The sequence below is a fragment of the Gadus chalcogrammus genome, chromosome 21 (assembly GCF_026213295.1).
Source record: "Gadus chalcogrammus isolate NIFS_2021 chromosome 21, NIFS_Gcha_1.0, whole genome shotgun sequence".
Lineage (NCBI taxonomy): Eukaryota > Metazoa > Chordata > Actinopteri > Gadiformes > Gadidae > Gadus > Gadus chalcogrammus.
The window spans coordinates 6716484-6733374 of record NC_079432.1 but is presented as its reverse complement, the minus strand read 5'-3'; the positions used below and the strand labels follow the sequence as shown (position 1 = coordinate 6733374).

The 16891-nt window shown below is 44.4% G+C and overlaps 1 protein-coding gene across 1 annotated transcript; it reads left to right on the top strand.

Annotated features, from left to right (window-relative positions):
- Window positions 1-7517: 7517 nt before the first annotated feature.
- On the top strand, window positions 7518-9386 carry LOC130374806 (uncharacterized). The gene is made up of 3 exons (XM_056581759.1): window positions 7518-7754; window positions 7855-7928; window positions 8390-9386. Exons 1-3 carry the CDS (start codon window positions 7735-7737, stop codon window positions 8917-8919), a joined length of 624 nt encoding a protein of 207 aa, XP_056437734.1. The 5' UTR covers window positions 7518-7734; the 3' UTR covers window positions 8920-9386.
- The last annotated feature ends 7505 nt before the right edge of the window (window positions 9387-16891 follow it).

The following is a 16891-nucleotide window of genomic DNA, read 5'->3' as shown; positions in this document are numbered from 1 at the left end:
GATCGGCTCGGGGTCCGTCGTCTGCTGATTACGTTACACAATATCATTGGCTGTACGCTTGAATGGGCGTAGGCTACATTGTGATTGGCTGCTAAGGGACAGTTGTGATTGGCTGTTTTGTGCTGTAGCTCTGGCTGTCGTCATAGCAACCACAGCGAGCACATGTGTGAGCGCGAGTAGGTCTGTCTAGTTTCGTTTTTCCAGCCTAACGTGATTCAAAGTAGCCAAATCAGGCTGAAAATGTGCCCAATCTGGCAACACGGACGGCTTATCTTAACAGCCAAGATGATTCCGAGGGATGTTTTGTTTTTAGAAGAAAACTATCCATACAAATAGGTTGGGAATGGTCTATGTTCAAAATGAAAGATCATTACAGGCTCTTTAATTTAAGCCATAAAATACCTTATAGGCTCTGTGCACAACTCTAGAAGCGAACTTCCGGTGTCGCCGGGTGTCGGCATACTAGTTTCCGGTCTACTTCCCGTATCAGTTACCACGGCAACTATAAATAGTAAAAAGATGGAAAACCCAACCAAACAACGGAAATTTAATGTTAGAAGACTTCACAAGCTTCAACGGAATGAAGGCGGATCAAACCAACACTGCTGTGTACCGTTGTGCTCAGCTTCCAGCCGGTAACACGGGCTGGTGTGTGGGAGCGAAGAGAGAGACCGGCGAGTCCCGAGCCTTGCTCCGACCCCGAAGAGCCTGAGCTACCCGTTCCGATGGTCTTAGACCATGAGTACAGTGCTTCTAGTACAGTGTGTGTTGACCGTGAGCACTACAGTGCTATACAAAAAGAGACATTTGTGGAGTTTGAGGCAATGTGAAGCTGGTGTGTTTGTGTGTGTGCGGCTCGCGTGCCTGCACTGTGTTGGGGCCGTGGTGGGCGCTCTCGGCTGGAGCTTTCTGCGTGTTGTGGTGGCTGACGAGGAAAGTGCGCTTGTGTGTACATTTGTGCTGTTTTTTTTAACTATACATGTTTGTATTGATTATTTGATTAAACATATGACCTCAGCTAAATCCCCCCACGGACACTGTTATAAAAGAAACAGGCGTATAACGGTTTGTTTATAACGGTTGGTTTATCGCTAGCTTTAACATACACTCAAGCTGTGAGGCTTCTCTGATTTCTTCATGGACCTGTGGCACAATGCTCTGATAATCACCTCCGATGTTCCCTTATCTTTGCTAGACACAAAAAAATTGACACGTTGGTACAGTTAGTACAACAACGGACAGTTAAGTGTTTTAAATACAGAAAAAAAATGTTGTCGCTAACAAATGTTCACTAAAAAGCCGGTAGTCTGTCACCTACCCTCAAAGTTACGCAAATAACTCGAAATATAGAGCTTAAATCCTTTTTCCCGCTTGCTTGTAGGGGCAAGGGAACTAGCACCAACAATGCGGTGAACATCGTTAACATTTATTGTCGGTAGGTCTTGGAGACATCTAGAAAAGCCAGACATGTTCACACTATGGACTGGGTCAGTAAGTAGACCGGAAACTAGAATGCCGACACCGTCAGTTGACTTCCGGGTTCTAGTGCACATAGCCTATTGCTGTAGATAGCGTATTGTGTGACGTAATCAGCAGACGACGGACCCCGAGCCGATCTGGTAGCCGAGCCAATATGGAACTTACACCGGCTGATGATTGGTTACCATGGAGTGCGTCACTCGAGCAAACAAGGCAGTAACAAGGCAACGCGAAGAGTTGTTTTTCACCCAGATCACACACAACCTTTGTCAAAAACGGTCAACGGTTTACTGATATGTTTGACAAACAACGCAGTCCTGAATAATAAAGCAGGCATGGCCTGATATGAACTCCAACTTTACGATGGAAACTCAAAGTAAAAACGTTTTATTTTCGGAATTCCCATGGGCGGATTCCCATGCTGGTTCCTAGGTTTAGTGTTACGGCCGTCAGCCGACCGCATTGACTCCCCTCCCTCTGCATGCGCAACTCCTCCTGTTTTTCCCTGATTTACCTTCTCAGACTCGATGCGCTGGGGCGCATTTAACACCTCCAGCGAAGGAGTCACCTTTCCTCCAGCTATGTCGTTACCCATCAGGAAACTAATACCCTCAATAGGCAACTCCGGACAGACAGACAGACAGACAGACAGACAGACAGACAGACACGGGGAAATAGCCGGTGATTAGCTCAGATTGAACAAAAACACGGTGGACGGGTCGGAGCATATACCCCATTTCCACCCCCCGCAACACAGAACCATATCCACATGCCGACTGGTTTGAAAACGGCAGGACGGAGGAGAGGATTACTGACTGCGAACAAGCTGTGTCCCGCAGAATACTCACTGGACGCTTGTTGGCAGGATCACAAGCCAGGGACACCAAACCATCAAAAGTGAAAGGTTTAAAACACTCATCGAGGGTGTCGCCGTCACTGAAAGTTTGAGGGGAATTTGGTTCTGCCTTTATTAACCCTATTCCTTTAGGAGGAGCAAACTGTGTGTTTCTCCCACTTTCCTTGCCCTTACGAGTTAAACAGTTTGCTATAACGTGTCCAGTTTTGTGACAATAATAACACTCTCTGTCATCCTTCTGGACGCTGTTACTTGTCTGTCCCGAGGCAGGACTCCTCCTCCCACCAGAAACGCCGCCAGTTTGGGGCCCAAACGCAGCTTTGTGCGTGAGCACGTATACTCGTCAGCCAGCACGGCTGCGCAGGAGAGAGAGGAAACCTTCTGTTCATTTAAATAGACCACAATACGATCGGGCAGACACCTCTTAAACTCCTCCACTAACACCATCTCTCGCAGAGATTTGTAGTCGGCCACCTTACACGACGAACACCACTTATCAAACAAAGTTCCCTTCTCCCTGGCGAACTCAACGTACGTCCGATCCGACGGTTTTCTGCAGGCACAAAACTTTTGCCGATATGCTTCTGGTACTAGTTCGTACGCCCGGAGTATGGCTGATTTTACGTGTTCATAACTTAGGCTTTCCTCTACCGGGAGCGCAGCAACAGCATCCTGAGCTTTGCCCTGTATTTTGCACTGCAACATCAACGCCCAAACCTCGCTGGGCCATCGCAGAGCCGAGGCGATGCGTTCAAACGCCGAAAAATACGAGTCGACCTCCACCTCTCTAAATACCGGAACAAGTGCCATATTTTTATTAATATCAAACGTAGGAGCAGACCCCGTTGATAAGGAGGCGGAAGGCTCTGCATCGACCACCACGCCCCTTTTCGTCTGAGACGCCAGTTCCAGCTCGCGGATACGCACAGCTGTCTCTGCCACTACCTCCAGCCGCTTAATGTCCAGCTTGAGCTGAACCTCTCGGTTCTGAGCTCTTTCCTCGGCCTCAAACCGGAGGCGGGCGAGGCGGACCTTCAGTCTGGCCTCGTGTATAGAGCTTGTGCCCGCTGACGAGAGAGGATCGTACCTGGGCATCGTGACGGGAGTTTTTGGTGGCTCCCCTGCCAGTACCCCTTGCACGCTCTCGCGGCTGTCCTCAGTCGGCCCTGCCGGTGTCGAGATCTGTTTCCCCGTCGAGATGTGTTTCCCCTAGTCCCCGCCCCCGTCCGAAATTACCCGAAAAGGCCCTCTGTTCCATAGGAAAGGATGCTCACACATCTTTCAAATTCATACTGCTGACTTATTTCCCCACAAGAGATAAGTGCTGTGATTTTCAGGCTGATATCATTCAATTTGACCATTTAGAACAGGGGGAACGCATCCTGACAGCTTGGAATATTACTGTCAGATACTGTTCCCCCTCTGTTCCATAGGAAAGGAGGCTCACACATCTTTCAAATTCATACTGCTGACTTATTTCCCCACAACAGATAAGTGCTGTGATTTTCAGGCTTATATCATTCAATTTGACCATTTAGAACAGGGGGAACGCATCCTGACAGTCATTATCTGGGACTAGGGGAAACACATCTCGACGGGGAAACAGATCTCGACACAACAACAACAAATACACAATCCCGGGAACCCTTTAACGGGTAGAAAATCCCGGACAAGCCCCCACATATGTTACGACCCCTACTCGATCAGGGGGGAAAAGGGAAGCAACACACACAACCCGGTGGATTGGATTGTAATTAAGGTATTTATTGTAACCCAACAAAGGAACAGAAAGTAACAACCATCAGAAATGGGCCGCTAGGTGCTGTCAAACCAAAGAAACAAATATAACCAAAAGAGAACTCCTTCAAATAAAACGGAGCTACCTGTCTAATAACTAAATGAGAACGGTCCTAAAACAAATCCTAACTGGCTACTCTAGCATAAGGAAAACGGAAATACAAATGATCAGCACCCCCTAAACCTAGTGTGGCTAAACAGACAAACAACAACGTCAGTACAGTATTCTTACCCTGGCCCAAATCTGGGAACACAAATGTAACCTCTCAACGAATGCGACTACGCGCCTAGATTCTCCACAAGTGTCTGCCCCCGCTTGCAAGACGCGATCACGATTTTATACGCCTCCACGGCGCCGTCGCTCTCTCGTTGGTTCCGGGGACGGGAGGACCCGCCCACTTGAGCTGCTCTGCGGAAAAACAGGAGGAGTTGCGCATGCAGAGGGAGGGGAGTCAATGCGGTCGGCTGACGGCCGTAACATTTAGTCAGAAATGAAACCTAGAAACCCAACAACAACCATGAGCTCCACTTACGTGGGAGGGCTACTGTCCGAAGGTCACCTGCAGAGAAAGCTTTATGACCAGGCGACTTCCTCTTTAGGTATTAGTAGCAGAGAGATTAAAGCATAACAACAAGCCAGGCATATCTTGGAAATTACATTTTATTTGAATTTAGCTTTTTTTTTTATCAACGTTTCGTTTCCGAGAGTTCTTCATGGATTTGTGGACTTCATTGGCAGCAGGTGTTGCCTTGCTCTGGCTCCTGTGTTTTATAGACGGTAAGAGACCATGTTTATAGGATGATAGGGAACCTCCGCCTTGACACCCGGTCAGCGTCTGCTTGGGAATCGATTTGTGGGACTGGGGAATCGAGGAACGTTTGTTGACGTCAGTTCCTGACCTTGCCTAGAACTGTGAGCCAAAACAAACAGTGTTTGAATTCCAGGTGAAAAAGGTGGTTCCCCTACACACTTTAAAGTATAACTTTCAGCTGGAATTAGAACACTAATAAAAAAGTAATCGTTTTGGCTCACAGTTCTAGGCAGGTCAGAGACCTGAAAAAAACATTCCCGCGAGGGCCACACGGACCAGTGAAGCAAGTCGACGCTGAAATTTACTTTAATCCAAATGGGAGAGGATTTTTGCTTTCATTATTCTCTGACACCGGGTACACTATTCATCCCCACTCCCCAGGCAACGTTGTGCACGAGCTGCGACTGCTCTTCCAGGCGCTCACCAAGGCGACATGCCACCTCATGCCACGATCCTCCAGCTGCGCCGCGCCGGAAGCCACATCATCCGCGGCGAGAGCTTGAATAGCACCCTACAACACGGGGCCCACCACCAACCTACAGAGCAGAGGGTCAAGCTACATTTCATAGAAGCGATATGCTTAGTGTGTGAAACAGTTCCCAATCTGACGTGCACGGTGCTGCTCAGCTTGGGCGAGGCGCTCTCCCACGCCCTGCAGGTTTTTTTTTACGTGCTGGCCGCCCCGTTACGCTCCATTCAGGCGTTTCTGTTCTCGCAAATGAACGGAGAGAAAGAGAGGTGGGACAAAGAGCGCCACCTCGCGAAAGAGACCGAGAAAAATATGAACTCCAAAGTGCTGGAGTACATCTCGCTGTGTGGTCAAGACCCCTTCACTGCTCTGCGAAGAGTGGCCGTGCCCCCGAGATAAAATATCTTTATTAATCGCTTAACATATTATAATGTAGGGGATACATGTAAGATAATGCTTTATATTGGCTGACTGGCACTAAAGGGCGCTTCGTGTAGTCGCTATAGGAGTTATGTGGCTGAAAAGCATTCATTGTGTGCAATAGTTGTGGCTTGAAAAGAGTACTTTGTAACCGGCGAGGAAAGAAATATAATAAAAAAAATATTTGTTCTATTACGCAGCCTGTGAATTGTATACATCTGCAATAAAGTTACATTTGTTTATTTTTTTCTTTTCTTTTTGTGGCAGATACTGACCTACAGAAATGAAAGAGAAATCTCTCAAACAATATTTCTATTCAGATAGTAGGCCTATGTTATAATGCGTTATGCAACACATTTAGCTTACTCTATGGCCTATTATGGTAAGTTGTTGGCCTCCAACAGTTCCTAAATAGATAAAGTTTGGATGATAACTAATTGGAGACAATTGAACGTCATGTGTAACATTGTTGAGTAGTTGTAGTACCTGTTATGGCGCGCTAGATTGTCAACGGGGGAGGATGTTTTCAGTGCAATATTTATTCATAACATCAGAATATAACACTTTAAATAAGAATAATAAGTCAACGTTAGATCAAATGAATAGTGCATTTCAGCTTTCTTTAGACCGTTTCCGGTCAGGATTTTATACTCATACTTGGGCGATGTGCTCTGACCAGTGGGAGCCGTGGCCCCCCCTGGCACCCATGTGGCTAAGCCCCTGGCTATACATGACACAGTAGCCTACCGACCTGATATTTGACTACCTTATTCTATGGCCTGACTTGGACTCCCACACCGAACCTTGACCCTGTCGGACAGAAATTGGTGATAGGCCTACATCCTCATCCCCAATCACAATCCCTGGACGATTATCTATGCAATATTTGGTTTGCAGCGATAGCAGCGTCTATATATCAACCACCATATCAACGTTAGAAAACAGTATACCGTAATGACCCGAATAAAGGACGAACCCACTTTTCAGACGCATTTCCAGGAAAATAAACTCGTCCTATATTTGGGTCATTATAGTCTTAACATTTGTTTGGCGCGAACCGAAAGAATATTTGTAATAACTTTCAAACTAAACGTTTAGAATTACTGATTGAAGATTATGACAATTAAATGTATATTTCTCGGTAGAAAGGTTATCAACAACCATTTTAATGCCGAATCTATGTCAAAATATTGCAGTTTCCACTGAGAATAAAAGCCGTGTCCGCCTCTTTTTGTGCGCAATTGTTGCTCCTGTTGCTGTTAGTTCGTATGAATCTTACGAACATTTTTGCATAATTCTTCCTAAGATATCATGCGAAGCATTGTTTGAGGATACGTTGCATAGATGGACCCAGCGGGCGGTGCCTGAGTTCGGGGGAGACACCTGCTGAGCTGCCCTCACCAGCCGTCCCTTCTCCAGCTCGGCCCAGGTAACGACCGGCTGATTTGTGCTTGCCATTGGCAGCGCGTCACTCGAGCAAACAAGGCAGTAGGAACAAGGCAAGGGGAAGAGTTGTTTTTCCCCCAGATCACACGCAACCTTTGATTGAACCTACTGATTTGTTTGACAAACAACGCAGTCCTAAATAAAGCATGCAAGGCCTTCAGAAATAGGCAATTCAATTCCAACACACTGTTTAAGTATAATGCCTTATGGGTAGACGTAGACCTGCTTGCCATGCAACAAAGGTATTAGTACACCTAACAGAGGGCGTATTCCAATGCTGGTTTGTCGGTTTAGTCAGAAACGAAACCTAGAAACCCAACAACAACGACGAGCTCCTCTTCCGTGGTAGCTGGGCGATCAGAATTAGCAGCTGACGCATCATCACCAATCTTTTCCATTAACTATTAGCTTATAGGCAACTCCCGGAGGACCCGTGCAGAGAAAGCTATACGACCATGAGCAACTTAATGTTAAGGTAGGGTATTAGTAGCAGAGAGACGATAGCGTGACAAGCCAGGCATATCTTGAAATTACATTTTATTTTATGATTATTTTTTATAAACGTTTGGTTTCAGAGAGGACTTCATTGATTGGTGGACTTCATTGGTAGCGGTTATTGCCTTGCTCTGGATCCTTTTTTTATTCGACGGTAAGAGACCAGGGTGTCCGACATGATTGGGAACCGCTTTATAATAGACACCAAGTCAGCTTCTGGGGAATGCAGGAAAGTTTGTTGACGTCAGTGCCTGCCCTGCCAAGAACTGTGAGCCAAAACTATTACTTTTTTTATTCTCAGTGTTTAAATTCCAAGTGAAAAAGGGGTTTTCCCTACACTTTAAAGTGCAAGTGAACCAACTGTTGTCAGCTGCAATTAGAACAAAAGTAATCGTTTTGGCTCACAGTTCTAGGCAGGTAAGGAACTGACTTGGAAAATAAGAAAGAAAATGGTCTGAGGGTTCTGGGAAGGAGCGTTGGGCACGGCAACGGGAAGGCGCGCGTGATCGCGGCGCGTATCCCTAACGGCGTGCGTGAGGGACAAAAGTTGAACTTCGGTTAACTTTATGCAAATAATCACGACTCTCTGACACCCGGTACTCTCTTTATCCACAGGCAACCAGGTGCACGAGTTGCGGCTGCTCTTCCAGGCGCTCACCAAGGCGACATGCCTCCTCTACTTGGCGATCCTCCAGCTACGTCGCGCGGCCAGCCACATCATCCGCGGCGCGAGCAACTTTTTGAACCGCGCCCAACAGCAGCCCCCTCCATATTCCCTTAAAGGAAACACGAAACACAGCGCCCACCACCAACCTCATTGGCGGAGGGGCACGCTACACTTCATAGAAGCGATATGCTTGGTGTGTGAAACAGTTCCCAATCTGACGTGCGCGGTGCTGCTCAGCTTGGGCGAGGCGCTCTCCCACGCCTTGCAGTTTTTTTGTTGCGTGCTGGCCGCCCCGTTACGCTGCATTCAGGCGTTACTGTTCTCGCAAATGAACGGAGAGAAAGAGAGGTGGGACGAAGAGCGCCACCGCTTGAAAGAGACCGAGAAAAATATGAACTCCAAAGTGCTGGAGTACATCTCGCTGTGTGGTCAAGACCCCTTCACTGCTCTGCGAAGAGTGGCCGTGCCCCCGAGATAAAATATCTTTATTCATCGCTTAACATATTATAATGTAGGGGATACATGTAAGATAATGCTTTATATTGGCTGAATGGCACTAAAGGGCGCTTCGTGTAGTCTCTAAAGGAGTTATGTGGCTGAAAAGCATTAATTGTGTGCAATAGTTGTGGCTTGAAAAGAATGCTTTGTAACCGGGGATGAAACAAATATAATAAAAAATATATTTGTTCTACAACGCAGCCTGTGAATTGTATACATCTTCAGTTAAGTTACATTTCCTTTTTTTTTTAAACTTTTTTTTTGTTGCAGATTCTGACCTACAGAAATGAAAGAGAAATCTCTCAAACAACATTTATATTCAGACAGATGTATGATTGTCAAGTTATCTGGGTTATGTTCTCATTTGTGCTTGCCCAACTTGAAATGGCACTGTTAGACAGAGGACGCAGGACAGCTCAAATCCTTCTCCTTCCTTTTATTGAACATGAATTGTTTAATACATGAACAACAAGCATTCCGTATTATGATTCGGATTCGGATTAGGTTGAAAACCTATTGATAAAGACAAATTAAATCAAATTAGTTCTCAAATAAATCAAAATGCCTAATCAAACATTTAACTCAAATCCAAATATGTTAGATATCATAAACAAATCCAAGTAAATCGGTTAGAAATCAGAAACAAATATATCTAATTACAATATCACTATGATAGGCTATCTAATATCACTGTGTTGTAAAATAACAATGGTCTTCCACAAACATTTTCACCATGTGCGCCTCCACCAAACGTGCCCAAGACGTCACTAAGGACGTCTGCGCCGTCCAGCCTAGCATTTGATTTATGAAAACTGTAAAGAGAATTTATGGCAAATGCGTTAAAGGCACCCAGTGCAACTCTATGTAAACATTCAATGAAAAATAAACATTCAATTTCTAGTCTTTTTTACACGTAGTAAGTTTCAATAACTCCATACCATTACATATCGACATTCAAGGAGCAAAGATGAGACGTCGTTGTGTGGTGAGAACTGATAGAAAATCGTAAACAACAACAATCGCCGGTGGGGAGAAGCCATTTTTCCATTGACTGGAAGCCTGCTTTATTTATTGTAGGTTACAAAAAATAAAGAAAATGGCGGCATTGTTGTTGTCATCGATTTTCTATCAGTTCACCACACAACGACGTCTCATCTTTGCTGCTTGAATGTCGGTATGTAATGGTATGGAGTTATTGAAACTTACTACGTGTAAAAAAGACTAGAAATTGAATGTTTATTTTTAAGCCTCGAAAGTTGCACTGGGTGCCTTTAAAAACGAATTTGAATATCCAATCTTAAATATTATTATAGCAAGGTCCATGCTACACTCCCAGTCTGCAACTTATATTAGTCTCCCCAAAACAAAAGGACGCATTGGGGTGGTGTTGAAAGACTGGTTTATTGTAAAGGTTTGTTGAAAATGATACATGGCCTTGTGTTGTTTCTTGTTGCCATCTAGGAGAACTCTTCCTAAGTGTCTTCTTCTTCTTGGGGTTTTACGGCAGTTGGCATCCACAATTTGGTGCATTACCGCCCTCTTCTGATCCAGTTAATGAATCAAAACAAAAATATCCAAACACTCACTCATTCACACCTTTCTACTCTATATCCTATCATATAACCCTGTTTCTCTCAAAAAGCCAAACAATACTTTTATACAATTCCTCTTCATTAATCTTAAAATATTTTCCAAAGTATACTCCTGCATACCCAATTCTCTCAATTGATTTTTCATACTTTCCCTCTCCATCCCATAACCACTACAGTTCATTAAAACATGTTCCACTGTCTCCTCTACCTGGCACCCCTCACATAATCCAGTGGGGTGTTTTCCTATCAATTTCATTGTTTTATTTAGTGCACTGTGCTCCAACCTTATCAAAATTTGTTCATCCTTCCTCAGACCACTATACCTTATTTTAACATTAACACTTTTTTGAATATTATATAAATATCTCCCTTTCTCCTCACTGTCCCATTTGTCTTGCCACATTTTGTTAACTTTTTCCCAAATCAGACTTTTAACTTCTGCCTTACTTAAACTGATATTCATTTCTCCTTCTCCAATGCCTTCTTCGCCATCTTATCAGCTTTCTCATTTCCCTTCACCCCTACATGAGCTGGAACCCATAAAAAAAAGTAATTGACTGTAGAACTTCATATAACAAATCGTGGCGACAACTTGAGTAAAACAACCTCATACTTGCCAAAACTGATGCTGAATCCGTACAGATAACAATTTTTTCCACTGTACTTGATTCCACTCATTTTAATGCAACCAGCACCCCCAACATCTCCACTGTATACACGCTTAAATTATCCGATGTTCTTCTATTAAACTATTCTTTTTGATGGAACAGCTACTCCAAACCCTGTCACTCCTGTCTCAGGTTGTTTGGCACCATATGTAAATACATGAACACACTCACTGTACTCTATAAGAAGATGTATATTAAAAACACTAGCCAGGTCTATCTGTTCTCTCTCTCTCTTCTTTATATCCAACACAAACCAGTCCACCTCTGGCCACACCATCCTCCATGGCGGCATTATTGGATATACCACTGTTGGACTAAGCTTCAATTCACCCACACCAAACTCTTTCGCTATATCATTCCCCACCCGACCAAAATGATTCCTCTCACACTTCCCATAAACCCAGCACTCTTTCAACACTCCTTTTGTGGGGCGAGACTCACTGCGCCCTCGCAAATTTGCCCAATAGTTTCCCATCAATTGTTTCCTTCTCAACTCCAGTGGCATTTCCCCCATTTCTACCTGCAGAGCAGGCACTGGTGATGATTTAAAAGCCCCACTGCATACCCTTAATGCCTTTGCCTGAATCACGTCCAGCTTTCTCAAGAGAGACACTGTAGCTGACCCATGCACTATACACCCCATAATCAAACACAGATCTAATCATAGCTACATATATGGTCTTTAAAGCTGAACAGCTCGCTCCCCAATCCCTACCAGTCAAACATCTCATCACATTCTTCATAAGTGTGTGTGGAGATGGCTGGTTTAACCTGTGCACACTGATTACTTAATGGGCTACAGGTGTGCAGCCTCACCCAGACCCAGCCTCCAATCAGACTCAGCAGGTGAGGCTCCTCGAACCCATCCACACTCACTCCCACAATGATGTCACCTTATTTTTATTACAACATGTTGATCCTTTTTCGTACACCTAGTAAAATATGGTTAAAGACAAACATTGAGATCGAACATAATGATATTAAGCTGTTCAAGGTAACTTATCCATGTTTAATTAAATAATATGATTGGGATATAATGTTAGCCTGAAATAATATACTTTTTTTCTTTTTCACATTATGTTTTAGCTGAGGGCAACTACATCTACAAGGAATGATGACCTTTGACAAGGCGAGGGAATACTGCCAGTCTTAACACACTGAGTTGGCCAGTGTGAGAGACGCGACCGAGGATGGCAAAATCGATGCAGTGATGAAAGGAACCGCATGGATCGGGCTCCACAGAATTCCATGGTCCCACTGGTCTGACGGGAGTATAGCCACTTACTTTAATTGGCAAACAGGCCAGCCAAACAATGCTAGAGGCAGTCAAAATTGTGTTGCAATGAATTTCATTGGAGCAGATTATGACGATATGAATTGTGAAGAATTGCATTACGTCGCCTGCCAGGAACTGCAGAAACTACGCTCAACCTTCAAGTTAAAGGTCAGCACCAAAGCCGACATGGCAGATCCCGAGGTTCAACGGCAGTTTTTGTAACAGGTTAGTTAGTTCCTGAGGTTGAAAATATTTTAAATGACATGTGTGATGGGAGTGAATTCATAAAACGCTCTGCCAAGTGACTTCGCCTGTTGCTATTTTGAGCTGATTAATATGGCGACGCATTAGTGCCATAATTCACTAATGTGATAAAAGTTGCATTCGGGCGTATTATATTATTCCACACGCGTAGATATTAACTGCGAGCGCACAAATGATCTCTGCGCGCGCAAAACAGCCTCTCGCGCGCGCAAATTACCTCAGCGCGCGCAAAACTCGCGAAAGATGTTTTTACGCTCTTGCTCGAATTTAATTTTGGCACTATGGGGGAGGGAACCAAGGCAGGGCGGGCTTTCCTATGATTGGCCGTTTCTGAAGCGCGATATTTGATTGACAGCCCTCCTCAGCCCTCCTCTCATTCAATTCTGAATTGTACAGTAAATGGCTGAAACGATAGTTAGTTAGTTACGTATTGTAACTCCAGATTCTATGAGTATAGGCGCAGCCTTTTAAGTGTCGGCCTCATTGTCCTTTAAATAGCTGAAGAAAAGCTGTTTATTGGGAGCAGAACGTCCGCCGGCGCCCGACTATATCTGCGAAATGCGGACGTCGTTGAGGCACGCCGCACGCGGACGTAATTGAGGCCCACGCTGTTGGTGGTCGGGGATTACAATTTTTTCAGTGCTACGTCTCACGCCTAGGGATAACCCAATAGCGATAGCCTTAAAAGGCTGCGCCTATACTCATAGAATCTAGAGTTACAACAAGTAACTATCGTTTCAGCCATTTACTGTACAATTCAGAATTTAATGAGAGGAGGGCTGAGGAGGGCTGTCAATCAAATATCGCGCTTCAGAAACGGCCAGTCATAGGAAAGCCCGCCCTGCCTTGGTTCCCTCCCCCATAGTGCCAAAATTTAATTCGAGCGAGAGCGTAAAAACATCTTTCGCAAGAGGATTTGCGCGTGCTGAGGTGATTTGCGCGTGCTGAGGTAATTTGCGCGCGCAAATTACCTGCGCGCTCGCAGTTAATCGAGCGCGCAAATGATCTACGCTTTTATCACATTAGTGAATTATGGCACTAATTTTTCGCCATAGGCGGCCTCCAAAAAGTATTGCTCATCCCGTGACCACATGGGATGGTATAACTAGTGGTCAAACCTACGGCGGCTATGTCCTTCGGGATAGATTGTTCTGTACCTTGAAATTACCGACTCGTGTGCCCAAATTAACCACAATTTGGTTATACTGGATACAAATACATAATACTCCTGAATGATGCCCGACCTTATGATAATATTTTAGTTTTGATTATATAAAAAATGGCAGGGTTTGGCCGGTTTTTTACGAAAATACGATTATGCAAATAAGCCAACATTGCTAAACAAATCACAAGTCCGCCTCAGAGAACCCAAGAGGCTTTAAATCTGGTGTGCCCACCAAGGCAATTAAGGCAAGGCAACTTTATTTATGTAGCACTTTCCAAGCACTAGGCAGACTCAAAGTGCTTCACATATAAACATTGTAATACAATAAAATAAAATAATAGACAAGTAAAAGAAAACATAAGCAAAAAAATTGCAAAATAGATAGAAAATAAGAAATAATAATTCCCGCTCCGGTCTAAATATTTGACAGATCGCCCAAATCCCCTTGATCATCTCAACATATCCATACCTCTTGCTTCTTTGTTTTCGGCCTCCAACGATCCTGAATACGTGCCTGAATATATTATATTTGTATAAACAACTAATTTGAGACAATTGATCGTCATGTGTAACATTGTTGAGTAGTTGTAGTAACTGTAATGGCCTCATGGTGGGATGAGAGAGCCAGAAGATTTATAACATACATTGCAATCAACCTACCTACATTTTTTCCATAAGGTCGCTATAAAAGAAAATAAATATTGAATAGCAAATGATGAACTAACAACACAAATCATATTGATAAGAGGTGCTTAAGGCTTTTCCACCTTATGAGGTTGTAAGACTGGGAAGATTAGAAGGAGGTTTACTCCCCAAGTCTGCAGGGGCACAATGGGGAAATCCCATCATGGTCTCTAGTGAAAAGCATTTGAACCATGTCAATCTGCTACATCCGTACATATAACTTAACACAACAATATATCATTTTGAATGCCAAACAATTAATTTGTATCGTACATACTTTGTCTGGTCATATATCCAGGTTGTATAGCCTAACGTAGGCTTGAAAAAAAATAGGCTACTAAAGCACACTTAATTGCAATATAAATTGTTAAATGATGTGATGGATGTTTCCTTTTGCTCAGAAAGCTCAGATAAGTGATCACATCTATAGCCACGTTTTTCCATCTCGTTGCATGCCTGAATTGTAAAATGATAGAAAGTAACAGAATTCCATAATAATTCATAGCTTAGCCTCCATTCTTACCATGGTGTTGACATTAAAGAAAAAAACAAATAGTGAGAGCCTAAAAAAGACGGATGGGATAATCGCATTACCAGCAGGGGGGTTAGATCGGTTGACGAGCACCTCCACATAGAGATGGAATCACCGGGCGATGCCTGAATGCGGGGGAGACACCTGCTGAGCTGCCCCCACCAGCCGCCCATTCCCCACCTAGGCCCAGGTAACGACTGGCTGATTGGTCGGGGCCATAGCAGCGCGTCACTCGAGCAAACAAGGCATTTGAAACCTGAAGGCAAAGAGGTTTTATTTTGTTCAGATCACACGAAACTCCTGTCAAAAACAAGGATTCAATAAATGAGTTGTGTGACAAACAAAATAAACCAAACACATGGCCTATTATCATGCACTGCAACTTTAGATTGGAGAGTTGAAATAAAAAGTAGTATTTTCTGAAATAGGCCAATTCAAACAAGCACAATGCATGTTTAATTGTTTGGCCTTATGTATTCAAATGTATTAGAAGATCTTGGCTGTTATATGCAAACCTGCATGTCAGAAACGAACCCACTACGCTCACACATCATGACTCTGTCACGCGCCCCTCCACCACCACAGTAGTAGCCGAGCGACCTTAATGCGCAGGTGACACCCAGTAGGTAACTTACACCTTTAACATTCACGATTAGGCTAGGCTTCTGTCCCGACGGCACCTGCAGAGAAAGCTATACTAGCAGGCGTCTTCATGTTTAGGTATTAGCAGCAGAGAGACAGAAAGCGTGACCAGCCAGGCATAGGCCTACCTTGGGAATTACATTTCATTTGTATTTATTTTATATTAACTTTTTCGTTTCCGAGAGGACTTCATGGATTGGTGGACTTCATTGGCTGCGAGTATTGCCTTGCTCTGGCTTCTGTGTTTTATAGACGGTAAGAGACAATGGTTAGCAGAGATTTGGAACCTTCCTCCGTCAATGGAAGAATGTGGCAGTGGTCTTCTGCCCTACTGCGGTATGAAACAGCTTTCATAGACAATTAGCAATGCATCGTTCAATTGGTAGCTTAACGATTTAAATCTATCCACCGCACCGCGCGTCTATAGGGATTTAAAAAGAGAACATACAAGTCTGTTCGCTATTTAGACTCTATACTATGCCTTGAGTGTTAAGAGTTGGTATTTTTAAGGATACGTCAAATAATGACATGAATTTATCCTAAGGAAAGAAAATGTCAAATGAAATCTCCCAAATTGATTTTGCGCACACTACAATGAACTATTCACGTCCACACACACACGCACGCACGCACGCGAGCGCAATCTCACACACACACACACACACACACACACACACACACACACACACACACACACACACACACACACACACACACACACACACACACACACACACACACAACACACAACACACAACACACAACACACACTCAAACGTTGAACAAACGAACTTGATTTGGCAACTAATGTGAAATCTTGGGGTCCTGCCAAGCCATAACCTTGCACGGCCATCTCCCTGCCCTTTTGGCGATTCGTGTGCGTGGGTGAAACATAAGAGTGAAGCCCACTACGGCGAAACTAACTTTAATCCAGTGGCAGACGCTGTTTGTGTTAATCAGACTTGACTCTCTGACCTCGATGCCGTCTTTATCTCCAGGCCACGCGGTGCTCGAGCTGCGGCTGCTCTTCCACGCGCTCACCAAGGCGGCATGCCACCTCTACTTGGCGCTCCTCCCGCTGCGCCGCGCCGCGAGCCACTTCGCCGACTGCGCGAGATACTTCGTCAAC

Excerpts from the sequence above, each read along its gene's own strand:
- LOC130374806 (XM_056581759.1), top strand. The coding sequence starts at position 7,735 with ATGAGCAACTTAATGTTAAG. Across the intron at positions 7,755-7,854 it reads ATGAGCAACTTAATGTTAAG|AGAGGACTTCATTGATTGGT; the intron begins GTAGGGTATTAG and ends GTTTGGTTTCAG. Across the intron at positions 7,929-8,389 it reads GATCCTTTTTTTATTCGACG|GCAACCAGGTGCACGAGTTG; the intron begins GTAAGAGACCAG and ends CTTTATCCACAG.